General features: G+C 39.7%; 1 protein-coding gene across 14 annotated transcripts in view; it reads left to right on the plus strand.

The window, feature by feature from the left end:
• adgrl3.1 (adhesion G protein-coupled receptor L3.1) overlaps positions 1-27,457 on the plus strand; it is a 114,734-nt gene that overhangs the window by 36,599 nt on the left and 50,678 nt on the right. For all 14 annotated transcript variants that reach the window (XM_049721860.2, XM_049721863.2, XM_049721864.2 and 11 more), the window contains exons 4-7: positions 2,770-2,983; positions 16,060-16,169; positions 25,062-25,076; positions 26,010-26,798. In XM_049721860.2, the coding sequence (XP_049577817.1) occupies positions 2,770-2,983; positions 16,060-16,169; positions 25,062-25,076; positions 26,010-26,798 (1,128 nt within the window). The remainder of the gene's footprint in view (positions 1-2,769; positions 2,984-16,059; positions 16,170-25,061; positions 25,077-26,009; positions 26,799-27,457) is intronic.

A 27,457-nucleotide genomic window follows, 5' to 3' on the forward strand; every position in this document is an offset into this window, starting at 1 on the left:
CCTGAATTACCGTAGAGTCTCTGATTGCTTTTGATGTTGATGACCTTGCATTTAACTGTGCGGCAAAAATGTGATAATTTCATTCATTCATTCATTGACACGTATTGAATAGGTTGAGGGAAATGTGCAAAACATTCCCTCTGCCTCTATTGTAGAGTTTCCGCTGCAAGCTACATCAAAGTGATTGCTTGACTCGCTCGGCGGCCGCGCACTCTCACCCTTTAAAATATCTTTTGCCGTGTTTGCATCCGTTGCTCAAACATTAACAAAAGCCAAAAACACTTGGCAGTCCAAGCGAGGCAATCGCCTTATAAGTATATATCCTCCTCTCCCTCACCTTCGCCTTCTCCTTTCCATCTCTTCACCTCATCTGCCACTCTCTTGTTCTTGGCCCAAATGTAAAAATCGATATCCTTTTGTTTCAGTCCCCCGAGGCGACGAGAGCGTCCAAATAAGATTGTCTGTGCCGTCTGCGGCTGCCAAGTTTGTGTCACCACTTACACCGGCACTGACACATTAACATGCGCTCACACCTTGCCGTGTGTGTGCTCACACGCATGACTTCGTACAGAGAAAGGGTTATGCCACTGACACAAATATGAGTTTTTGAGAGGCGTGTTAAACACCGTTTTATAGGTGAAGCTGCTAATAAAAAAAATAAAAAAAAGACGACACAGGACATCGTGTCTGGTGAACAACATTTACTGCCTTGCGATGAATTTCAAGACCTCTTATTTGAGTTAAGAGGTGTTTGTGTCTTATTATGGCCTAGTGGAGACCCTGCAAACATGTAAAGCAAAGCCACTCTACACCGCCACATCACAATACAAAATATTGATCCTGTCACGCTTCAATTAACCACTCTCTTCAAACGTGACATTGGTGCTCACTAAGACATAATAAATCCATTGAAGGAAATGCACATTAACACAGTAATGACCCACTGGCCCACTATGTGCACACAAACACAAAGCTTCTAGTACTGCTAAGACACACGTCTTTTCAGAAGTTGTGCTGAAGGTTGAGTGATAGCCTCTGGGTCTTTATGCGTGTGTGTGTGTGTGTGCGTGCATGAACGTGTTCATTAGAGAGGACCTTTTCAGTAAATGTCATTTATATATCAGTCTTATCTCAAAGCCATCTTAGGCCATTATCAATGCAGAGCCCTTGAGAGCTACGCTGATATTGCGCAATGCAAGCAGTAAATTTATGTCTCTGCATGTCATCATTTGCCAATGTGTGTGTGTGTGTGTGGGGGGGGGGCAGGCAGAGTGGTGAAGGGCAGCATTAACCAAAGTCCGGGCAGCGTGTCATTGAGCTCATTCAGATTCTTTGCTGCATCTGTGTAACCCTGATGCTCGTCCAACCAATGGGAAAGCGAGGGATGACGAGGTTGCTATGGTTACAAGAAAAGGGAACGCAAGAAAGTTGCTGCTGAACCTCACTTTTCAGGGACGTTTTCTTTGGTTTTGTATTTTTTGTCTTTTTGCTGCAGAGTATTGATTTTTTGTAGTCTTTAAAATATGTTCAACTACTACAACAACAAAACAGATGCTAAGCGACACCAATTATCGGCCTGAACATGCATTAAAAAAATAAAATAAATAGAACCTCTGGTGTGTATCACACTGGACATCTGGCTTTTCCTATGTTTTAAAATCTGATTGTGGTTGATAGTGAAAATACAAAACAATTCCATATGTCACAGTATAAATTTACAACACGAGAAACCAACAAAATGCAAAACTGAGCATTTTCCCTTTAAAAAAAAAAAAGCTACAACTGCAAGTGTGGTTGATTAGTGTATTTATCATCACGAAGGGATCCATATTTCAAGTGGAATGGCACAGCTGGTCGTGGCTCATTGGTAACACGGATAAAACAGAGTACCTCAGCAACAGTCTCATCTATCAAGGGATGATAGCAGGTGCTCACAGGGATCTTTGCACTCAAAGGAGATTGAATAACAACATCCAAGTTATTCCACAACAACCAAAATTCCCCTTGGAACATTCAAGCACACATCATCAGTTTGAGATATTTGCCACATCATTAAACTGTCGTGAGAGTATTACTATAGGTTATGTTATGGTGGTGGTGGGGGCGTAGATTTGAACATCATTGGTAAAGAATGTTCCAGTGTCAAGTTAATCCAACAGACGCAGCAGAAATAAAAAGATTCTGCCGACTTGACTTTGAGTATGACTATGTTGAGCATATGTCGAGTCAATTACGAAGCCTACCCAATTCTCTTTAGTGGAGGTCCAGACAATGCATTTCCCCCCTTGGCAAAAAGTGCATTAAATCCAGGTCAAATAAAATCCAGACACACCACGTCAGCAGCAAACCGCTGCATCTTTTTTTTTTTTTTTTATACAGTCTGGCAGATGTTTCGTAAGCCAACAGAGCATCATCAAATCAACTCATTTAAAAAGCAAGAGAGTGAAAACCAGCAGCCAAAGAAGATCTGGGGCAGATCAGTCATTTTGGGTCTCACTGGGATCGTTGACATGTTTCCTATTTAAGCGCTGAGAACGTGGAAGTTTGCATTGAATCTGAAGCCAGAAAGCATAATTAGGAATCAGCAACTTTGAGTTATCTTTTGTAAATCTGTTTAATCGCCAGAAAATTAAACTGCTGTCAACAATAGTTGCTGTTTCTCAAATGGATAATCACTCTTAAAATGAACGAACTGTAACACTTCTTGCTTGCTAAAAGAATTGTTGTATTTAGTGTGCTGGTCAAAATGACTCCTGCTGTGTATTGCAGCCTCCAGCCGTGCTCCTATCCCCATGGCAGTGGTGCGGCGGGAGCTGTCGTGTGAATCCTACCCCATTGAACTCCGCTGCCCTGGCACGGACGTCATCATGATCGAGAGCGCCAACTATGGCCGCACCGACGACAAGATCTGCGACTCGGACCCGGCGCAGATGGAAAACACTCGGTGCTATTTGCCCGATGCCTACAAGATCATGTCACTCAGGTCAGTGAGTCTTTATTATTATATATACAAATTAATAAAAAACATGAATAAATATATATATACAAATTAATAATATAGAATATAATTATACAAATTAATTAAAAATGTAATTATATATATATATATATATATATATATATATATATATATATATATATATAGTTATAGAATTTTTAGATGGGATTTATTTTCAAAATGTGTTCAAGACATGTCCTGCACCGTTATCTTTTTTTTTTTTTTCAATCTCTCACCTATCAAAGTGTGAGCAATCTTAAAAACTTTTATATTTTGAACTTTTTGATCATCTGACAAATAAGAGGTTCATCCCTGGGCCGCATTGCTTCTTTATATGATTTGCTTTGAAATTCACAACAAACCAGCAGAAGTGTGTGAAAAGTAGACCAGCAAAATTTTACGAGATTTTACGAGCTCAAATAAAAGAGTTGTATCGTAAAATGCGAGATGACTAGAAACGTATCTATTTTTCTTTTTATATAGAAGATTCCTTTATGCAAGCAAGCATAATCAGTTTTTTAAAGGCGGTGTGGAGTAACATTCAGGACTTTGAGCATTGCTACATTTTCTGCATGTTTTCCATATTTTTATGACTATTATAAATCGGCAGAAAAAAAATCTGAACTCTTCAACTCTACTCATTATAATTTATTAGATGACAATTTCCCTCATGTCCGTTATATGTAAATAAAAGCGTACTTAAACGTAAGTGACAAAACAGACTCACTAAAAAAATAAAACACCTGCCATCCGATACGAGCAAAAGAAGCCAGCGTGTTGTCAAATGCTCATTTTGTATTCATCCTCTTAAAGTATCAGTGTCAAATTTTACACTTCCCACATGCTAACTAACGGTACCAAAGTTGACAGCAAACAAACACAACATAGAAATGTCACAACAACACGGCAACATTCCTGTCATACCTGCTAAAATGGCAAAAAAGAAAGAAGATGTATAATGTAGAACCCAAAGTAAATTGTGCTCTTCCGCACGGCCTTATTTGTCACATTTTAAGAAGCATTAGCACTTTTCTTGCAAGCGTTTCTTTTCACCGACTCCCCGCACCGTTTTTGTTGTCCAAAAATGAGTCACTGGTAGATGCCAGTGGTGCATATGGAGGCATAAACAGCTGAGCTCATCCGAAGAATTCATCATCTTCCCCTGAACTAAAGCAGGTGTTTTTATTCTGAAATCAATTCACACCGTGAATGCATCAAAACATAATCTTTTTGGCAAGACATTTTTGAAGATACTGACAAGTGGGCCATGCAATTACACTTGTTGCAGTTGAACTAAAGTTGTCGAAGGCTTGGTTATTACCCCTGCCAAAGGGCTGCTGCTGCTATTTTGCTGGTGTGGAAGAAAACATCCAAATTTGTTATGGAGTTCACAAGTGGTTGTGATGATTGATAATAATGTATTTTTTTCTTTTTTGAATGGTTACTTGATTTGCTACTGTAGCCTATTAGTGTGGACCATATCACCTTTTTTGTTTCTTTTTCTTAATATTTTTTTTACGGCTGATCTTTATTTTTCTATTGAAGTGGAAACGGGGGAGAAATAATTTCCAGGTTGGTGCTGAGTGGTATTGTTGTTTGGCCTTGGTGGATGTTTGTACTTTACAAAGTATCATTTGAGCTCAGGGTTGCGGTCTTGGAGCTACAAATATATCAACGTGTTTTAAAAGAAAATGGTTGAAGGATTACCGGTGGCCTAGTGGGAATATATGACCTTGATTAAATGTGAATTGAAAATTCTATATGAAACGGTTATCCGTCAGTGTAACCGTAGTGGAAATGAATGAATTGAATGTTGTGATCTGGATGTCAGAACGTGCTAGTTGATGACATGAGATACAAAAATCCACCCAAACAGCCCATTGAATGCTTGGAGGTCACCATTTAATTGGCTGACGGAAGGCATTTCCTATTAAATAATAATTAATGTTTGATACATTTATGCCGTCACTTTTGCTTCTGTAATATTTTGGTGTTCGCTAAATGCATGTACAATGATAATAGATATACACCACACCACTTAAAGGTAAAAGTAGAAAAAAAACAATCAAATAAAAAGCACTAAATCATAATTGGGCATTAAGAGCTGCTGTGCAAATCTAGCTCAAGAGGCTTGATGAGAAGTAACTGGAACATTATAGCAGAACAAAAAGCAATGCTCTGTGAAATGAGGATGTCCAGACAGAACTAATTCATTATGGCACCATGAGTAACTTCATTTCCTCACATCAAGCCCCATCCTTCCATTATTTCCACTTGTGCTACTTTTATCCACACCTCCTGACCAAAGCTTCCCCCTCCCATGTCCACCAAATTCAAAATGTATCTCCATCAAACCACCTGTCTGTCACGTGACTCTACTCAACTGTTTTGGCCTGCCTTCCTGTCACCACTTGCTTTGGCAGCGGCAGCTTGTGTGGCCACTTTTTCTGCTGTACTTGAAATCCATAATTTACTTGCACACATTTACAAACTCACACACACACATTCATGTTGTTTCACACGCAGCTTTCACTGCCCAGGGGCTACTCCAGACTTTAAGCTCCAATTAGCAGAGCCAGAGGCCAAACTAAATCTTAAGGGATACTACGTTAGAGGTGACTCAGACCAAGAACACTTTAGCACATATCTAGTACTCACTGTTTGTTTGTGTGTGTGTGTGTGTGCATGTGTGTGTGTGTGTGTGAGAGAGAGAAACATTTGTGTGTTACAAACAATGAATTAGACATGTTGACCATTAGCCTTTACAATGGGGCTTTTAAAAAACAGTTTAGTTGACTGCAATAAGAAATTGGAATAAATGAATTCAAATTAAAAAAATGTATTGTAACGATTTATCTTAGCAATAAAACACAAGATGTTATGATATTAATATGAAAACCTGTTGAGCTTTTGCTTTTAAATTTTAATAATTTAAAATAAAGCCGCCCCAAAACAACTGTTAAGTCATTCAGCTCTTAATTGTTTTCGTAATAATTATCCTTTGTTTTTGCTAATCCGATTGATAATGGATTATAACAAAAATCTTTTCTATGGTCATCAAAGAAGCCGCGCTATTGCTTCAAAGTACCAATTTAAAAATTATGATCTACATTATCATTGACTACAAACAAGCCCAACAAGATTACAGAAATATTGTGCATGTTCCTCATTTAGTCTGGTATGCTCTCATTGTACAAGTATATTGTCGTTGGAATTCAACTCGAATGAATGATAAAATCAGAGCATGTTCCGCCTGCCCAGTGTTTCCTCGCTATCACATCGTCCCTCCTCCAGCTCACCAAGGCCAAAGAGCTTGTGTGTGTTTTATGTGCATAGTTGTTGTGAGAGTGTGTGCCTGTACCACATAATTGGTCTTGATATCAAAGCCTCATATCTCCAGAGGGTCTCACAAGGCTTCTCAGGCAACCCGGAGAGGACCTGATATCGTAGCGTTTCCCAGATTATCTCCCCTTTGGGACCTGGTGGGTTGAAGGTTGAAACATAGCGGCGGCCATGAAAGTTACGCCTAATCTGTTTTAAGCGTGATAGTGGCATCACTTGAGCCGGTCAATGAAGCAAAATGGCTACCGATAATTTCGTTGTCGTTTTCTCCCTCCACTTCCTTTATTATTATTATTATTTTTTTTTTTATAAATCAGGATCCCAGCGTCTTTCAAAGAAGTCACGACGGTTAAATCGGCGGCGATTTTTGGTTGGGTGCGCATTAAAGTATCTCCAGGGGGAGTTATATGGAGGCGTGTTATTCTTGCTGCAGTTCAGTGATGCACTATAGGAAAGGGCTGCACGCAGAAATGCTGCATTGCCTTCAAGTGATGCTGTTGTGTTGACATAAAACTAGCCTGATGGCTTCTCGGGATACGCTTCACAATGCTCCACTTGTCCCTTACCAATACTTGAGTGCTACACGACCACCTTTCAGCACACTCTCTCTGTCTCTTTCTCTCTCTCCCAAGACGAGCCACTTGAGGCGCAAAGTGTGGACATGATGGCCAATGCGAAGTCATACACACCCCACGCACTCACTCCACTCGGCTACCTCCCCTCACTGCTCTCGGGATTGAAAATTACTTGCGGACTTCAAACAGACTTTCTCTCGACAGCCACGCGTCGCCTCTCCCACCTTCTGTCACCTTGCGGGGCCCCAACCTCGCTTTCTTCCTCACTCCTCTTTGCATCTGTCTCTCAAGTCTTCTACCTCAAGCAATCCCTCAGTACACAAGCAAACTTTGACAGGACACACTTACTTTTTCAAACCTGCAATAATCAATTGGTATTTTTTGGTTGGGCCAATACGAGAGCTTCTCTTATGTGCGACTAAAATAGACTTTTCTCTCTGATGCTTCTTTTTTAATTGCAAATTCATGGCAATGTATGAAGAAACACAAAAGCAATCATTCTTTATATCATCAGAATTATCAGCCAGTTGCCAGTAGACACACTTTTTAGGATTGAATCGTAACTGCCCCCTAAGCCCAGAAAAGCTTTTGCGTATTTCCGCCATGTCTGACAATAATGCTGCATTCAAGGAAGGTGGGGAGTCGGATTATCCCACTCTGATATTCCCAATTTGAGTGTTGGAGTGTAAACAACAAAGCTGGCTAATTCTGATAAATTGTTTGGTGTTCCTCACAACACAAACACAAATATAATTTTATAATCTTGCAAATTATATTTTACTATTATGGTGTCCTTTTGTGACAAGAATGTTGTTATTCATATTTTCTTGATTGGATTATTTTAATAATATATAGTCAGGTAGTTATGATTACCACAGGAAGGAAAATAATCACTGTGGTTTTCTTCCTCCTGAAGAAGTATTAATATAAAATCAATTTGGCTGTGATGACAAAAAAAAATATATATATATATAATAGATGGATATTGCTGTCACTCAACTATTTAAAATGATTACCTATAACCCGAAGCATTTATAGTAGACTGGTAGTCTTAAAGCAACATTTTACTTCATAGCCATTTTAGGTTATGTTTTAATTGAAAATAAAGATCACTTTGCCCCTGAAAACGTGTTTTACTTTCACTATCACATTCCGTTTGAACTTTTATAATATTTTACTGCTCTCTCTCTCTTTGCCTCTTTCTGGGCGACATCGTTTTGAGGTTGAGGTGTAGGGGCTTATTACAGGAGTAGAACGCCACTTGTATTTATCCTCGACCTCATCTTTCCCAAATGTGCCCGGCCGCGGTCAAACATGACCCTGCGCCAAAGCCCAATATTAAGTACTACGGGGCACTTTAAAACCCACACAACCACACACACACACACACACATCCAACCTTCATATTTTCTGTGTGGAGTATATCGGGGGGGATACACATCATTTGCTCTACTTACTCATATATTGTCGCTATATGTTTCGAGGCGTTTCTGCACACATTTGAACCATCCACACCGGAGACTGTATGGCACCCTCTGAAGTTGTCTGCGCTTTGAATTTTACAAAAGCACTTGATTCAAAGTGGGGGGACTATAGCGTGAGCCATGTGCTGCAGGCTGCCAACACTGCATATATAAGCGGTGGACTCTGCAGCCTTCCTGTCTGGCATTTTCTTTTCAGATGTGCGTGCACTTCATCTGCCTTCTCCATTTGACTCTAATCCATCTCCGAAAGAGGATGTATAAAACCTCTTCCAGATTTTTATTTATTTATTTTTTGCATTATGACTGTAAGCATGATTAATGATGCTGGAGTTGAAACTCTGGGTCTTGCTAACTTTCGTTTCAGTTCGTATTATTTATATACTCTACAGTATCTCTGTCTCTTCTCTGTGCTAACTACTGTGCACACCAGCAAATGAGGTTGCGTTTGAAAATGTCCTACATCGTATGGAGATGTGTACGTGTATATTGTGCCGCCAAATCTGCACCGAATGGCCTGGAGCATCCTGACGGCTTAACTGTCACCATTTGCTCGGGATGGTAATTACAGCACGTAGAGTACAGTACTATTCAATGCAGACACAATAGCACACTACCCCGTCACAGGTGTTAATGTGTGTGTGTCACAGTGTCGCTATTGTACTGTGCTATATTTAACAATGTGTTCTAACCTTTTTGTCGTTAATTGTGCTGTTGGAGTAGCTCCATCTTGCTATCTAACGACACAAATCATTAGCATCTTGTTAGATATGCCATTGTGGCTGGAAATTACTTTCAATGCAGAAGACGATTGCTTTACAGATACGCAGGTGCAATCCTAAAGCTTCAAATGATTTACAATTACAGTTGACAAACATGATGGCTGCATATAATTTCTGTGCTAAAAATGTGTCGAACTAATTTTTATCGCGGGTTGCATCGTAGTTATATGAACAAATCACAACAGATGAGTTTTGAAATCAGAGGCTAGTAAAACTGTCCAGATGTTTTAAAATGATGAATTATTGCTAGTAATGTCTTATTTTTTTCTCAAAAGTGAAAGCAATTTGCAATTTTAGCATGACACATTAAGTTGAGTGCCAATTTGCTTTGACGGGCCACATACAATGATAACGGGGCCATATCTGGCCCTCGGGCCTTAAGTTTGTTCTAAAACCTGAAGCATTTTTACCAATCAATGAAAAAGCAAATATTTTTTCTAGTGACAGATCTGTATCCTTGTTTTCTGTGTATGAGGTCAAATTTCCAGTTTTATGGCAATTTTTACCATTCAATGAAAAAGCAAGTATTCTTGTTTTCTGTGTACGAGGTCAAATTTCAAGTTTTATGGCAAAAGGAATCAGCAGGAATTAGCAACACCTTGGCATGTATCTGACAACCTGCAAATACATTATTTTCATGTGGGAAGATTTTTTTTTTTTTTTTAACAAACGACAGTAGTGGATTGTGCATAAATTGACCATCTGACACATTCGGGCTGAGTCAAGAACGCAGGCGGAGATGGCGCGCTTTGACGCTTATATGACCCGCAAAATCGAGTCGGGATACACAATTGCAAATGCACATTGGTGCATCTGTTTGACAAAAATCCCGCAAGACACGGCACTGACTCGCATTGGTGTTCTACTTGCCTTGCAGAGAGCAGCCTCACTGTCTGACACGTTAGCTGTATTTGAGCTTTGAAGGGGATTTAGAGTCTGTGCAGGCAGGTGGTCTTGGATTAAAGCGTGGAGAAAAAGTGTTTTTGCAGAGTGCAACGCGCCCAGACACACTGATGTAAGGAGAAGCGCAGGGATGTCAGTGGAGGTGGTGGAATGAGAAGGAAAACTATGTATGTCCTGGGATCAGACTTGGGGGAGGTTGCTATGGTTACCATTTGAGGAGGCGAGGAGGATGGCGGAGCTGGAAAAACTACACTTGGCTATATGCCCACCTGTTAAGCATTTTGCAACCCTGTATTAGTTACGGCATCGGAAAAACAATCTGTTGGAGATTGCTGACAAATTACTTTAATTAGAGTGCATCACTTCACATCTCCACAAATTGAATTAGATGCTGACACCATAATAACGTCGCTTATATATTTCTTCGCAGTGCTTAATGTCACGGACGCTATCCACGATGCCCATATGTCTTATATTTTTTTTCCTCCCCGCTCCATTTGAGATACTCTGTAAAACCTCCAGAGCAAATGTGGCATGCCCAGTCTGAAATGCATCGGATGTTGTATGTCAAAAATGACATGCTCGCAAAGAAGGAGGAAGAATTGGGCGAGAGTGACATCCACCAGCCAAACATTAATAATGTAACACATTTCAAAGCTGTTTCCCACTGGGAAAAACAACATTATTTTACCTGTGGCTTGTCTGACAGGCTGTACCAAGGCTGACAGAAATGCATTCTGGGATCGTACAGGAGTGTGTTGGTGTTTCTGAATGTGTGAGATCTGTCATTTCTTTATAAGTACAGCTTGGTGGTGCTGGCATGTGACGCTTCACTCTAGCCCCTGCTAGACAACCATGCACACGCGTGCACGCGGTCTCCTTTTCTTACCGCTGCCAATCACAGTACCTGCAGTGCTTTCTCTGCACTTCAATCTTTTGCTGCTATTCGACATGCAGCGCTCCATTTGTCCATTTCCAAACAACACAACACCACATCAGGGAGGTAATAAAGCGGAAATAAGGGTAATAGCATCGGAGGTATGGGTGTGAGAGAGTGAGGGTATGGTCAGCCTAACTGCATTTTTATTCTACAGCTACATACAGTAAATATCCTGTCTGCTGTCAAATGACTTTGTCAGAGTCCCAAAGGGCTGGAGGATCCTGAGGATAATCGCATTGCCCCCTTCCGTTGGTGATTTTTCACCAACTGCACTGTTTTTTATGCTTTTTCCATCTGCTCTGTCCTCACACTTTTATGTCTCCCAGTGTGAGGATTGTGACTTAATTTGTTTTCAAAATGTGTCACATTATATGTTTGATTTTAACCTTGGGAGGTGGTTTAAGGCTTCACATAAGAATGATGTCAAGAGTGCGTTTATTGCAGTTTTGTGGATAGTTTGAACTGAATGTATCTATCTTTGTAACATTACAATGTAGCAACTGATAAAATACAGTGGGAAGGAAGTGTGGCACAATCTGGCCGATAGAATAAAGAGTAAATATGTGCACTGCAGTATTTTAGTGACCAGCATGTTTAAATGTCTTCCAATGGATAGCTTCATAATAATAATAATAATAATAATAATAATAATAATAATAATAATAATGTGAGAGAGATTTATTTTTTCCCTATTTTTCGTGTTTTAAATATGTTTGAAATAAAGATATATCAATTCAATAATAATAATATAAAATAGTAAAATAAATGATAAAATAATAAAATAATGCAGTTTCTTGGTTTTGTGCCGTTTGAATGAACATGTTTGACACTTTAGTGTCTGCCTGTATTTAAAACGCAAATTCCCAGTTTTCTCTACGTATTTCAACAACAAAACATTGGTAATATTTTTGCATTCTGAATTATAGTCAGCCTTTTTGCATGATGCTCATTCTCCCTGGTTATGAAGTCAAACACTACTCTCCCTTATTCAAAATGTTATTTTAAGGTACAGTTGCTACATAATATTGCTTTAATGGTAGCATATAAAGAGCAGTTACGACGCAGCACAGCACAGATACAAAGTTTATAAAACAGCTGGGCATAAAGCTCTTGGTAATTCTACCAGTGGAGGGAAACAAGTAATGGGTGTCGACTTGTGGTACAAGTCTCCCTGCTAACAATCTCTGAATGCAATTCATCACATTGATGTTGTCCTGCTCATTATAAAGTGAAGTATTGAGTGCTTATTTTTCAAAGATCAGTGAGTGGACAACTTTGTGTGGTCTTGCTTTCCTGTAATTGTAGGCTTCTATTCTTGCTATAATTAGTTGTAGGACTTTATCAGAAAAACATGGGCCATTGAAGGTTGTGGTTTGATTTTGAGTGTTTTATTTAAAATCTTTGGTCTCGAGGATTGTCAGCTTCTGTCCACACATAAGGCTCTTTTTAATAAGCACAGAACCTCTACTGGGTTGCCAATACTCTTCTCAGTGTTTATGTTTTACCGTTGGCATATGCTGATAACACAAACTACACAATTTTATTATGTATTCAGTCAAAGTTCTAATTAGCCTGAAGTAAAGACAGTTTCTTTAGCTAATAAAAAATCAAGCAACAGTTATTTAATTTTAATAGGAAGGGAGAAGGATCTAAAAAGAAATAGAACATTATTAATTATTACATTTAAATAAATAAAAAAATATTATAACTTATTAATTATTAAAAGTTTTTACTCAACTGTACAATATATGTAGACTCATATAAAACAACTGCTTTCCACTCTTGTATATTTTAGCAGGTATGTAGAGCCCAAAATAAACAGCATTTTTTGGTCTTCATTACTTTTTTGTTTGCATGTTCGTTCCTACCGATGGGGGATGATTTTCCCAGTCGCCAACAACCATACTTTAAAATGGAAAAGAAGCAAGCGGTAGAATATAATCGCTCCATTCCACACTATGTGTTTCGCATGTCCATACTATATTCTATTTAAATGTTAATTACAAAGACTTTGTGCGTCACTCACTCCCAGACAACTCTTTCAACTCATGATTATCTTCCAGCTCTCACTTATGCTGTAATTATAGAGTTCCTCAACACATCTCTACGCAGGCAGTTGCCTGACACCAATATGCACATGCACGCGTGCACACACAAATATTTATTCCATTTTTTTGTTGTTGTGCTTCCCTCTCACCACACACACAGGCATCAAACATGGGCACACTTGCACGCACACAGGCACGCTCCATCAGCAGCTCCGTCAGCCTCATCAAATCATTAGTCAGTTATGTTCATGTGAGGAAGCGAGAGGCAGACACGGAGTGAAGGCAGGCCTGCCAAACAAAGTGAAAAAACATCACACATGATAACAGCAGCAGCAGCAGCAGCACCCATTGCAGAAGCGGAGCTCTGTCTTCGCCTGTCTGCCACAGCTCAGCTTTGTTGCTAGTTTGTTTGTGTGTGTTGCAGGGAAGAAAGCCAGCAGGCAAGGCTGTATCCAGGCCACTGCCTTGTTTTGATGTGGTCATGCTAATTAAAAAAAAAAAAAAAAAAAAAGGGGGTGGGAGCTTTTATGCCAACACCAGGCAAAGCACGGGAGAAACAGATTGAGCCATTTCCACTGTTGAAAGAATGTTCAAGAAAGGCGGATGGATACATGTGTGCGCGTTAAATTCATCACAAGGACGAAACGCGACTCGTAAATTTTTGCTGGATGAACACATCAGGAGATAAGGAGGAAGTGCAGAGGACATAAGGGAGTCGTTTTTGGATATGACTCAGACAACTGGCTCAGACCAAACTGTGACGTCAGCACAGGCTTGACTAAAGATGGAGGGAACGAGGGGGTGGTGGAGGAGGAGGGGGGGGCAATGTAGATGATGCTCCGGGGGAGATTTGGAACGCAAACGATATTAAGGAGAACATACTGTGGGCCAGAAAGAAACCGGGAATAGGAAGTCGAGCAAACATGTCTTGGGAGGGAAGCTGCTGCAAAGTGAGTTTAAGACTGATAAACAGACAGATGGAATGAGAGACAAAGATGAGCGGAGGGAGAAGAATAATTCTCTGGCAGGAAGGATAAAGGCAATGGCAGTGAGAGAAATTGGTTTATGATCTTGGCTTAGGCAGCGTGTGGAGAAGAGAGAGATAAAGGAAGATGGTGCAGACAAAAATAGAGAGGAAAGGAGTGATAGCGCAGAGAGTGATGGAGCAAGCAGCAAAGATTATGTCAAATCTTTGCTCTATACCCTCTAATTAAAATAGTAGTGAAAACCTTGAGTGTTTTATGACTCAGCCAAGAAAGTTCAAGGACCTGAGCTGTCAAGAAGTCGAAATAAACATGCTCATACGTATTCAAAATGTTCTCCCTTTTGGCTCTCTCCAAACTTTATTTGCATGTTCTATTTCTTCTGCATTATTGTTTATTTAATGCGGGTCAACTGTATGAATACTTTTTTTTTTCATGGAATAAAGTTAGAGACTAAAACTGATGAAATATGGATGTTCATATGAAGATTTGACTGGCTATCAAATAGGTGAAAAGAGGCTCAACAGGTTGATGCCATCATAACTACAGGAGCATTTGTTCAGCTTGCAGATTGTTAAACGAGACTTTTTTTTTTTTCACTTGTGTGGGCCAATCATTCGAGTCCAATCAGTCAGTATTCACAGCCAACTTGCAATGGGGTGTCCCATCTAACGCCCCCCCGCCCGCCACTATACACATACACACTTCGACACGAGCAGTCTGCAACTCGCAGCGGTGACAGGTGACCGATGATGAAAGCACCGGGGCAAGAAATTAAAAAGCAGAGATGCGAGACAAAAGAAGGGAGGCTGAGCGGTGTGAGGACTGCAGGGTATTGTTATTAGAATATGACAGACATTTGCAACAAATAGAGTTTTAGACCTGTTAGAGTGCTAAAACACCGGCAGAGATGTGACGGTCAGTAACAAACGCAAACCAGATCAGATAATAGTTCAGTGTGTTCTCCGTGAATATTGAAGTCAAAATTAAATTAGTTTTCATGCATATTTCATGATATGCAAATGACACAATGGCACCGTAGCAAAAGAGACTTGAGGCGGGTTTGACACGCTCATTAAAAATATCTCAATGGGAAAAATCAGAATGATTTTAATGTAAATGTCGCCTGTTTGACAGGTGCACAGAGGGAAAGACTGAGGAATGGAACAGTTGTACTAATTGAAAGAAAATATTCACTAGAGGAAAGAAGTACCTCCTCATCTGATTTAAAATAGGTTTTCTTCTTTGTGTATCCCAAGTCATGCACATTTTTCTTTCAAATAGTTTTACAAATTATTTTTAAGACTTGCCGTTCCTATTTGATGCCTGAACTGATGGTAAAAATCCAACCAATCATTATTGATTATGAGGACTGGCTTGCAAACATTTTCATTTAAAAGGTCAGAGTTCCCCTTTCAAAATGTTGTTTCAATATTGACACAAACACCACAAGCATACAAACCGTAGACGTCGACATACACTCTGCGATTTGAAATCCGTGTTAACAAGAGCGAGCAATATTTTTCACGTATCGGAGGAGAGAGCCCCCTTGATGATTGAAATTCATTATCTGGAGTGTGTGTCAAAACAAAAGCCGTAACTTATCGTTACCTCGGACACGCAATCCGAGTGGTGAAGGGAGCTCGTCTTAGCATTTTTCCTTGTGTGGACTACAATGGACTTCTTAAAAACACACACACAAAAAGAAATGACCACCCAATAAAAAGGTGGCATGTCAAGGCTTGTGCACACAAACACACGATAACAGACGTGTCCTTCGGAGAGCGTGTAGACTAACTGTATGATTAGTGTTACCCTCACTTACTGCCAGCAAAGCTGTTTCCTCTGTGCTTTTGTCAATTTAAAGGTTCTTTTCATACATTGTGTGTGTCTGTTGATGTGTTATATTGCTTGAGTGCTTGCAATATATTTGATTTAACACTACAGTGTGTCAAGGTCTGCGTACGTTTGTTTACAAGCACAATATGTGTTTCCCTCTCTGTGTAGATGCAACAACCGTACCCAGTGTGCTGTAGTGGCCGGCCCAGATGTTTTTCCTGATCCGTGTCCTGGAACATACAAGTACCTGGAGGTCCAGTATGAATGTGTTCCTTATAGTAAGTATGATTCTTTTCAGAATATAAAATGTGGATTAGCCATTGTTACGGTGGTGCTTAAACGCATCGCAACGCCATATGAATGAATGAACTTTATATATTTTCGAACAATATAAATAAAAAGAAAAGTAAATTACATCTGAAAGTAAGAAAAGAAGAAATTCAAATAATAATTAAATAATAGCTCAGTCTACTGACTTGCAAATATTGAGATCCATCAAAATTCTTCTCCTCTGCATCACTGAGATATTTATCATACATATACGGTTAATGCATTTTTTTAAATAAAAATTTTAGGTGGCAAAGAATAAAAATGATAATTTACACACAAACCCGCACATATGCACATTCATTCATATATACGTACTATTGGAAAAAACGGGTGTCAATTTATGTTAAATGGTGTTATCAGTCAAGTAACTTAGTTACATTTTCGAGGTAGTTGTGCACTAATTATTGTCCCGACAACAATAAACAAACTTTCAACAAAATTTCCCACAATTGTTTGGACACTTAGCAATTGTGTCCAAGCAATTTTTAAATTTTATCAGGGGTGGAACAACATGAGAAGCAGTGCTCTGTAGTTCGACACACCTTAAAATATGATGGCAATATATACAGTACCACAATAGTAAATTTATCAAATGAATACTTTTCTGACAATCTGACAATTAACTTTTTAAGGGCAGGCTTTTAGGCCACTTGGAAGTGGGTGAATAAAGCTAGAAGTCGAAATCCAACTATCGGGGAAATGTCTGGTATTAATCCTCAAGCCAAAAATCCAGATTAATTCACAAGAATGTGGATTTGTCGTGCGGTGAAGGAAAATGAGGACGGCTCAATGCTCGCTGGGAAAGGTCCGAGGGAGGGAAGTATGAGAAGTCGAATGATGACAGATGGCCGCGTGAACTTTGACCAAGTGATAACAGTCTAGGAGGTTGTATCCACTGGAGTGAAACCTTCCTGGGACATGTGTGAAACGTTCTTTTTCTTCTTTCAACATACTTTCTTCCAAATCTGGGTTCCAGCTTTAGGCTCAGTGAATGTTAGGGAGTTCAAAAGAAAGCCTTGTGGTTTGAAGACATCTATTTGTCCTTGATGTTTCCTGTCACATTTAAGCTTTGAGGGTTTGTCCAATGGCACAGTTTTAACCACAACTTCTGTTTTAGTTTTATGGTGCGATTGTGAATGGATTCCATCCGTGCTTTACTTTCTAACACAAGAGGTTTTAAAAGTAGCTCCCACAACCCAGATGGATTTGATTTTTGCCATATGTCAAAAAAACGAGACGACGGCACACCATGTTGGAACAAAAACAATTGAATCACAAACAAATTCAACATCAATCTGGACTCACATGGAATGAGATGGAAAGTATAATTTTGTTGTTTTTATACAGCAACCCAAACTGCTTTTGATTTAAATCAAAGTCCATAATGCTACAGCTACAATTGCACAATGACTGCAAATTTGAGAGCTACAACAATCTTTAGTCAAACAATTAAAACCAAAAAAACATATTTTCTATTATTCCTGTGAATGAGAACACATCAAACAACTGTTCTGGGGTTAGATTTTGGTTGCGGCCAGAATCCATTACGTCTCCTTTAATGTAACACAAATGCACGCGTGTCCTTTGAACGTTTCCCAAAGTGCTACAGATATCAGATACTTCTTTGGAGTCTTTTTCTGAGCGAGCCTTGACACCCAAGTCCGTCCAGCGGCCAAGGTGATTGCCCACTCTGAAGCATTCAATTATGTCTGGCTAAACGGCTCTTGCCTGCCGTCTAGAATGACCAGCAGATTAAATAATATGACTATCGGAGCCCTCTCTGGAGCAGATGGAACCACAACCTGATACCCGCTTAATGCCCAACCGTTCATGGCTCCACTCGACCACACACGTGCAAAGCTTTAAAACTGGGTGTGTGCTTGTTTTTTACTCGGATTTTCATCTTGTACACTGTGAATAGTGCATTTTAGTTTCAACATAAAATTCAGCAAACATAACAGTAAATAAAAAAATGAATAATAATTACCATATTTTCCGCACTATAAGGCGCACCTAAAAACCTCCAATTTTGTCAAAAGCCGACAGTGCGCCTTATAATCCGTTGCACCTTATATATGGACCTATATTGAGTCACTACGGCAGGCGTGTCCAAATATATGGATTTATATATGGACCTTATATATGGACAAAGTTTTAAAATGGGACATTCATTGAAGGTCCGCCTTATAATCCGGTGCGCCTTATAGTGCGGAAAATACGGTATCCAAATTCCTAACCTCTATCCATGAAGCCATTTTCAGCAATCAGCTGTATGAAAGAAGGCACAAGAAGCAAATCAAAGAAGAAGGGACTTTTTAAAATTTCTGTACACTTTTTACCCGGGTTAATTTTCTACAATGAATCGTAACTACACACTTTTTTTTATATGAAATAAAAATAAGATAAATGATTTGTATCATCAAGCAGATGTATGACAACATTTGTGATGGTGGTCATATTATACAAAGCCTGTCTTGGACCTGTCAGACATGAGTAGTACACAGTTTGCCCAAAACTTTTGTATGGAGGTTTTGATGTGCCACTCAACCTTTGTTTTAACCAAGAAAACCTCTAGCAGGACTCACACTCAAATGCCCTCCATCGAGCCCTCATATTGTATCCTTCAAATATTTATGAAATCAATTTGCTTTGAAAGGCGCAATAATGTCTAAAGCCTGGAATAAGATACTCCTGTCCAAAGATCCAGCCGTCTTTGATCAAGCCGCCGCGCTTGACATAGCAAATCAATGTTGTCAGCGGCTTTGTTGGCGAGATAAATTTTACGAGACATTAAGCAGTGAAATATCTTCAAATTGTTGCTGTAAATCAAGACGGATCAATGGAAAGAAGGCCCTTTTGTGAAATATGTGTCAGCGGACTTCAACTCACGCCTTTCAAAAACACTCGCAAACCAACAGGTGGTCATATTTACATCTAAAAGCAGATTTGGCTGATGCTGTGAGCTTAATTCAGCAATATGCATGCATGCGGCGATACTTTATTCGCAGGAGAAACAGCTCTCTGTATAATGCGGTGCAGTTCCACACCACAATAAATAACAACAGAAAATACCAAGCTTATTCTGCCCAAAAATTCAATCGAGGCATTGGGAAAGGGCACTCTTCTTGGTTGTTAAAAACATTTATGTAAAGTTTTAAATTCTAAATGGGGAGTTCCTTTTTTTTATGACTCTGAATGGTGCCGGTTGTTTTTATTGTTCTTGTTGCCACGTTTGGCTGGCGAACGGTCGTTTTGCATAAACAGTAGGAGAGTCAGTCACTTGGCTTGTAACAAAATGGCTCATTAGGTGACACTTGACTTGGAGACATTCTTTGCGGGAGAGATGTCAGAACATTACTGTAAACTGACAATAATGGATATCTGTTATCTTCTTCTGTTCGAAGAAGAGATTCTGCAGATGTATAATATTGTTAAAATCAAATTAAATTTAATGCAAATTATAAATTACATTTAATGCAACAATCATTTTGACAGCGGGGTAGTCGTCTTTGCTACACAGTACGTACTGTGACATCATAAAAATGAGACAGCATGTCATTAAAAAGAAATGTGGAGCAACGACATCATTCAAAAACACAATCTACTATCATTTCCATGCCACTTGTCAATTTATTGTCAATAAAGAAATGACAATTGACCAATGAGAGGACAGAATCATATTTAGGGCAACTCCATGCAAGCATGACTGTAACTGTAACCGAAAAAAAAAAATGTAGAAAATAAATAATAGTCATTAAAAAATACAGTTTGGACTAGGGACGGCCGTTTGACTAAATGTCCTTAATCAAAAACGGACTCATAGAGATGGCAGAAATCCTAAGCAATGTGTTTTTCCAATCCACTGTTTTAACAATCAAAGAAATGGATTGTTCCAAAAGAAAAAAAAATCCCTTTTAGACCACACACGAGCTGAGACTGAATTCAAAGTGCCTCTGCTGAGGACTGCACTCAATTTTGCCAAGACACAATTCAAAAACATTGATTGACATCCATCATAATCAATTCATTGATCAATTATGCCCACCTCTTTGTACGGCCCAACAATTAAATCAGCCAACTGCAGTGGAAACCAGGCTTTAACTTGTACGCGTGTACCCAAAGTTGTGGGGAGTTAGTGCAGACCTCCCCCATGCATTAAATGCAGTGAAAGCGCTCTATCTGCAAAGTGCGAGCACTTGACCCCTGGCGATCTCCTCCGAAACCATCTGGTGTTAATCAGAGCTTGATTATGAGCGTCGCTCCAATGAGACGCCACTTCACGCCGGCGTGCACCTTCCTCGGGCTCCCGAGGTTAAAGTAGCGGCAGGTACGCTCGCCTCTGTGCGGACGCCGTAAGCAAATCACAAAGACGGTTGTAAAACAGGTAATTACATTATGTACGGTTGAGTTTTCAGGGAAATTTGCGCCATCATCGCAACCCCTCTTTTGGCTTGAAGTACTTTCTCAACTCTTCATCGGTCTTCGCTGCTCTGCTGGATTTTGGCGGTTTTCCAGAGCTAAAATCAAGTGCTCTCCCCTCCTTTTGGCTCCTGCTTTCTCCGGCTCTCTGCAGTATGAGTGTTTGACAGTTGCATATGCCAATCGAGCCAGAATGCTTTGGCCGACATTTACCAGCGCTATTGTACAGTAAATACTGGCAGGAAGCAGTGCAGGCCCACTCAAAAGGTCTACCGTAAATTCCTGTCATTCAGACGCAGAATTTTCCCCTGAAAAATGATCCATATTTGTTCCCAATATTGCACAAGGGTCCAGCATTTTTTTTATATTGTTCTCGTCACAAGGTGACTAAAAGTACTTCACAGTATTAAAAGTACACTTAAAAGCAATTCCAAACAAATGATTTAAGGACATTTGAAAACAAGGTAAAAAAAAAAAAAAAAAAAAAAATCTAAAGTAGTTCACTAAAAAGTACATCCGGTTTGCAAAACATGATTTTAAAAGTTTTCATAGACTTTAAACCAGATTTGAAATCATTTACATTATAGGTGTCAAACTCAAGGCCTGGGGGCCAGATACGGCCCACCACATGAGTTTATGTGGCCCGCAAAGACAAATTGTGTCATGTGTCAATACTAAAATGACAAATTGTCTTCACTTTAAAAAAAAAAAATGAAAAAGTTGCTCCCAATTTTTATCACATTCATCTTTTTAAAATATTTGAACATGCCCATGCACCCATGCACTGATATCCTGAATCTCCGCCACAATACACAACATATTTCTATCATGACATCCTTACTTTCATTCATGTTCATCCATCAAAAGTACTTGGGATCATGTCTAATATTTTCTTCCTCATCATCATCATCTCAGTGGCTCTCCAATTGCACTTATGAAGCCATTAGTCTACATTTAGCGTATTAATCAGAAAAAGCTAGTGATATGTTACGCAATACCCATGCTTTCTTTTTTAAACAATAGCGATTGGCACGGGAGGAAAGCTAATTAAAAGATAAAATCACCTTCTTGTCTGTCCAATTAAAGACTTCCGTCAAATTGGACTCTTGGAAGAATTCCATCATGATGACATGAGAAGCCCTATTTCTGTGTGCGCCTGTGAACGGGTGTGCGTTTGAGTGTTTTCAACACCAAGCAAGGGAAGATGGAAAAGGAACCAAAGGAACAGAGGGAGAGAGCGAAGGAGGCAGACTGACAGCCGAAACAGCGATAGAGAGAAATAGGTTAGACAAGGCCAGCAGACAAAGAGCAGAAATAGGGAATTAACTGATAAAACACGCGTGGAGAGGTGGACAGTCTCTGGGATGGAAGAAATAGTAGAAAAGCAGGGAATGAAATGGCAGAATGTCAGGTGAGGAGGAGCAGGCTGAGAAAAGAAATGAGATAATAATGAAGTAAGAGACAAAAAAAAAAAAATGCCCGTAATTGACCTTGGGCTATAGCAGACTGATTGGAGATTAGAGATAATCGTGGTAAGGCTTCTGTCACCACCAGTCTGCACAAGGACACACACACAAACACACGCGCGCCCCGCGGCGCACTGTCTTTCTGCACAGTCCGATACATCCTTAATAAAGCATACGTTTTCAATAAAAATGCTAATTATCTTCACACCGCTGCGAAGTAAGGTGAACATTGCTACTGCGTCCGTGTGTGGGTATAAAAAAAAAGAAAAAAGGAACAAGAAAGCATCAATAAACTAAGCATTCTCAAAGCATTAGTATTATTTCATAATGTATCAGTTTATTATTAATTATGTTATTTTGGGTGAATATATAATAGAAATTAGATCAACTCTTGAAAGTAATACAGACCTTAGCGACTGTAACCTACTTAGGCAATCTAAGAGCTGTATCAAATTTACAAATAATAATTATAGTCCGTTTTCATTGTTTTTTTATTTATTATTATTAATTACCTTTTTTACAGAAATGGCTACCAAACTTCTGTTTCAATTCCAGCATTAAACTGAATAACGCTGCCCAAAGAAGCTGTGCTATAGCAGGTGCAGTTGAAGCGGAAATTTCCATAGCTGACGTCATGCCTTTTCTTAAAATACAATCCAGAGTTAAACTTAGATGCAGTCAAGTGCGCTCCAATTTTCCTCTTCTGCTTCAAGACCTGATTCGTCAACAATCAGTTACACATGCACACACACACCAATGTAAAATTCCTATCTACCATTTGTGTGATAAAGTACTTAATTACTGTATGTGTCCATTTTTTGGCCAGATTACTTGTAGAGTTTTTTATTTTGCTTTTAACCTTGAAAAAAAAAATCTCAGTTTCAGTATGTGTAGCCAATCTGCTCTACTGTGAACACAAAAATATGAAGCCTGTGATTCATGACAGAGGTTTTACTGCCCTTTCCTTGAAACTACAAGGAGGGATGTCTGGAAATTTCCCCACACTGAGCTCACTGATTGAGAGGTCCGCTAATATGGCAACACAAGAAGTAGCAATACAAATCGAACGGCATTTGTATGACATTTGGTGTGCCATTTGCGACGTTTGTTGCTGTTTTCATTTGTCAAATGCAACCTTCACTTTTTGAAGGCTATGAAGGAACTGCAGTTGAATCAAAGTCCTTGTTCACTGTGGTGATTTGCCATCCATACTATGCAGCCAACGAGTGTCATATGGGCATCCAGGAGTGTGTGTGAGATTTGTTATTCCATCATCCCATCTCGTTTCATATGCATACACAAGCTTTATCTCAGACCACCTGCATGAATAAAGTGGGACTTCAGAAATCAAATGCAACACAAGGCCTACATTTTTTCCAAAAAGGGCGTGGGTGTCCTTTCTTTCTTTGGTTTGTTTCAAATATAGTTTCTCTCCCAAAAAATAAATGCTGAAAAGGCTAAACTAAAAACTACAAATCTGATTGAGGGTGAAGAAATATATAGCTATCATAAATGTTTTATAATGGCATATATAAAAATAAATATAGATAGATCGATAGATCGATATGAATTATTAAATAAATAAATAATACTTGCTCTCTCTCTTTCTTCAAACCAATTTTTTTTTTTTTTAACTTCAACACCATCGCTTTACCAGCTAAGCCGCTCCAGTTGCCATGCATTTTTCATGAGCTAGTGATTTAACTGTCGCATACATGTTTCCCTATGCTTCTGCATGTCACACGTGTTTATGCGTGCTTACGAGTTTCGTCTTCAATGTGTTAAATATATGGACGCAATGAGATGCGTCGTACCCTTGGGCTGTAAAAAAAAAAAAAGAAAAAGACGTGGTCCAAAGTCCTTCCAAATGTTTTACCTTGAAAGCATCATCCGTGCCTCCGCTCTTCTTCTGCTCCCAGGGGAGCAGTTCCATTCAGCAGGTAGCTAACGGTCTTGAAAGACACAAGGGGAACTGCTTGCAGGATTAGGTTTCTGCTATGTTCACAAGACACTCATCCCCCCCGCCCCTCCCCGCACACACAAGGGACTAAGGTGGAATGGAATTCATATGTTTTTAAGGCTCTAAGCAAGTGTGCACATTTCACTGAGGGGGCGACATAAATAACCCTCAGCCAAAGTGAGCTCTGAGGAGAGTGCTTTGAATATAATAGGGAGGGAATTGCTTTGTTGGGAATGGAGCAAAGCAGCACAATCAGCGTGATCCCACACATCTGAACAATCACACACAAAGAGTCCTACAGCGGAGGTGACGTCCACTAGGCATTAACTCGCCGCCGTGCCGCAGTTGGTGCACTGAAATGGAGTCCCAGTAATCGCATCTTGTTAGTAGTATACATTAAAATTTCATACTTCTGCATTATCTACGCTGTACGATAATTAATACCTGCATTAATAGGTGGACTTCTCTGCTTGGGCAAGATGAGTCTGTTATATGTGACCATGAGTCATAGCATTATTGAAAGAAAAAGAAAATGAAAATAATAGCACGTGAATCGAAACAGTGTGAAAAATCTGACAATTTTATTCCTATTGTGACCAATTAATGGACATCAGCTAGCATGTGTTCGACTCAAATAGATGCCTCCTTCGAATAAACTCTTGGTACTTTGTAGTTGAGTGTTTGAAACATTTACAGATATTGTATCGCAAATGAGTGTGGGAATAACAAGACATTCAAAGCCGTCAGATAACTTCCAGCTTGTAGCACAGCCGCATCCTTTGTGAAATCTTATTAGCTATCGCACATGGAGAGCCTCCTTGCACTTTCACAAGGTTAGCATGAAATATGACCATAATTATGTAGATGGGAGATTTTATTATCATGATTTCCTTATTATTCCATCGTTAATCAATTTTTGTCTTTTGTCCCTCTCTCTGTCTTTCTCTCTTCTCTGTCTATTTTTTCCCTTCAAATTCCATCAATGGCCCCGGCAGAGGTCGAACAAAAAGGTAAGCCCAGCATGTTCTTAAATAGTATTGCGTGCCTTATGGTCAAAGCCCATCTATCTCGCTGTCATTGCGGTTTTATTAAGACAGCCTGATCTCAGCATGTCGAGGCAATTTCGAAACACCGGTTCTCATTAGATACACTTCATATTGTTTCGTGGTATCGGATAGACGAGAGCGTCACTTAGCAAAACTCTCCAAGGGTCAAGCACGTTTTTATGATGAGCCAATGAATCTAGGATTGCTTTGACATTTAATATTTCGGATTCTTCCTGTGTGATATGAAAATGACACCAGTGCTTTGAATACCTAATCAAAGTTCAATTAATATTCCCAGTCGGTTGCATAAGAGCTGGAATCATATTAGCGAGAAGAATTGGAAAACCGCAATGAGAAGAATTGGAAAATCGCAATGAGCATCTGGATTATAGTACTGTATAGTTTGTGTCTACAAAGGGGACAACTTTCCAGTTAAATGACTCAAGTCAGGTCACACAAGCCACCCACGATTCACTGCATCTCCCACATCGCTCATAAACATGACCTCAGTATTCCATGATGGAGATACCAAACACGGAGCGGGAAATTAATTGTTGTTGCAATTGCAAAAACAGTAGGGGGAAAAAATGACGGAAAAAAGAAAGGCAGGAAGAAAGAGACATAGAACTAATGAGGAGCTGCGATGGGAGGGAAAGTGGGACTCGGAGAAAGAGGGGGTGGGTAAATGTGCCCGTTTTGTCTTAGCGACAATATGCTGGTATTATCTTTTGCTGTGCTCTGCAATCATAGTGGCTCATCGCAACGCGATCTAAGCCAAGCTGAAACACACAAAAAAATAATGGACTTGTCAAGGAAAAAAGTCAGGCTAGTTGACATTTTATCTTTCCATAAAAAAAGAAATCCCCTAATGTAAATATGGTGTTATTCATCCTTTAGTGTTTCTCTGCCCGGGAATTCTGCGAGGAGTGTACCAAAGTGAACATCTTTTTGAGTCCGACCACCAATCTGGGGCCTGGTGCAAAGACCCGCTGCAGGCTTCAGACAAGATTTACTACATGCCCTGGACACCATACCGCACTGACACGTTGACCGAGTACTCATCCAAGGAAGACTTTATTGCAGGCCGGCCGACCACGACGTACAAATTGCCGCACCGTGTGGACGGCACCGGCTTTGTCGTTTATGACGGTGCGCTATTCTTCAACAAAGAGCGTACCCGCAACATTGTCAAGTTTGACCTCCGCACACGTATTAAAAGCGGCGAGGCCATCATCGCCAATGCCAACTATCACGACACCTCCCCGTACCGCTGGGGAGGCAAATCGGACATCGACTTGGCGGTGGATGAAAACGGACTCTGGGTGATTTATGCGACCGAGCAGAACAACGGGCGCGTTGTGGTGAGCCAGCTTAACCCTTACACCCTACGCATCGAAGGCTCCTGGGACACTAGTTACGACAAACGCTCCGCTTCCAATGCTTTCATGATCTGCGGCGTTCTGTACGTAGTCAAGACTGTCTACGAAGACGATGACAACGAAGGGACGGGGAACAAGATCGACTACATGTACAACACGGACAAGAGCAAGGAGACGAGTGTCAACATACCGTTCCCTAACTCCTATCAGTACATCGCTGCAGTGGATTACAACCCGAGAGACAACCTTCTCTACGTGTGGAATAACTATCACGTGGTCAAGTACTCGCTCGACTTTGGCAACAACGGTAAGTTCTGAATCTCGCCACTTTTCTCGTCACTCTATTACCTTCAGATCTTTTCGCTTTTACTATCATACATGAGATCAAAGAAATAAGTCCCTGGGCAGGATTTTTTTTTTTCTTAACATTAGCAGTACCTTGACATTTTTGTAATGACTGATAATTTATTTTGTCGTGACATAAGGGATACTCACGGTCTCTAATCTTACACTCCACTATTTCATTCAGCGTATTCAGCTTTGATAAGAGAAATAAGTCCTTGAGAAGGATGTCTTTTTCTTCACATTAGTTGTACCTTGGCATTTTTGAAATGATTAATTATTTCATGCCAATTGCTTTTTATGTAGTGACATAAGGGATACTCAGTCACGAATCTTATGCCAATAATTAAATTCTGAAAAATACCATAAATAGGATAGAGGGGGGGAAAAAAAAATCACCATCTGTGCCTACATAGTTCTCAATTATGACTACCCACTCGTGGTATCTGCGTTTTCAGTGATTAAAGAAAACCTGAGATTACTTTTAAAGTTGGATGGCACTACTTTCTTTGATGCTAATCAAAAAGCAAGTTGAAAGAAAATATGCACATTTTATTGATCTTTGTGTATTTAACAAGCCTCAACAAAAAACAACTCGACTTGAAAATGTTTGTTGAAAATGAT

The sequence above is a fragment of the Syngnathus scovelli genome, chromosome 5 (assembly GCF_024217435.2).
Source record: "Syngnathus scovelli strain Florida chromosome 5, RoL_Ssco_1.2, whole genome shotgun sequence".
Lineage (NCBI taxonomy): Eukaryota > Metazoa > Chordata > Actinopteri > Syngnathiformes > Syngnathidae > Syngnathus > Syngnathus scovelli.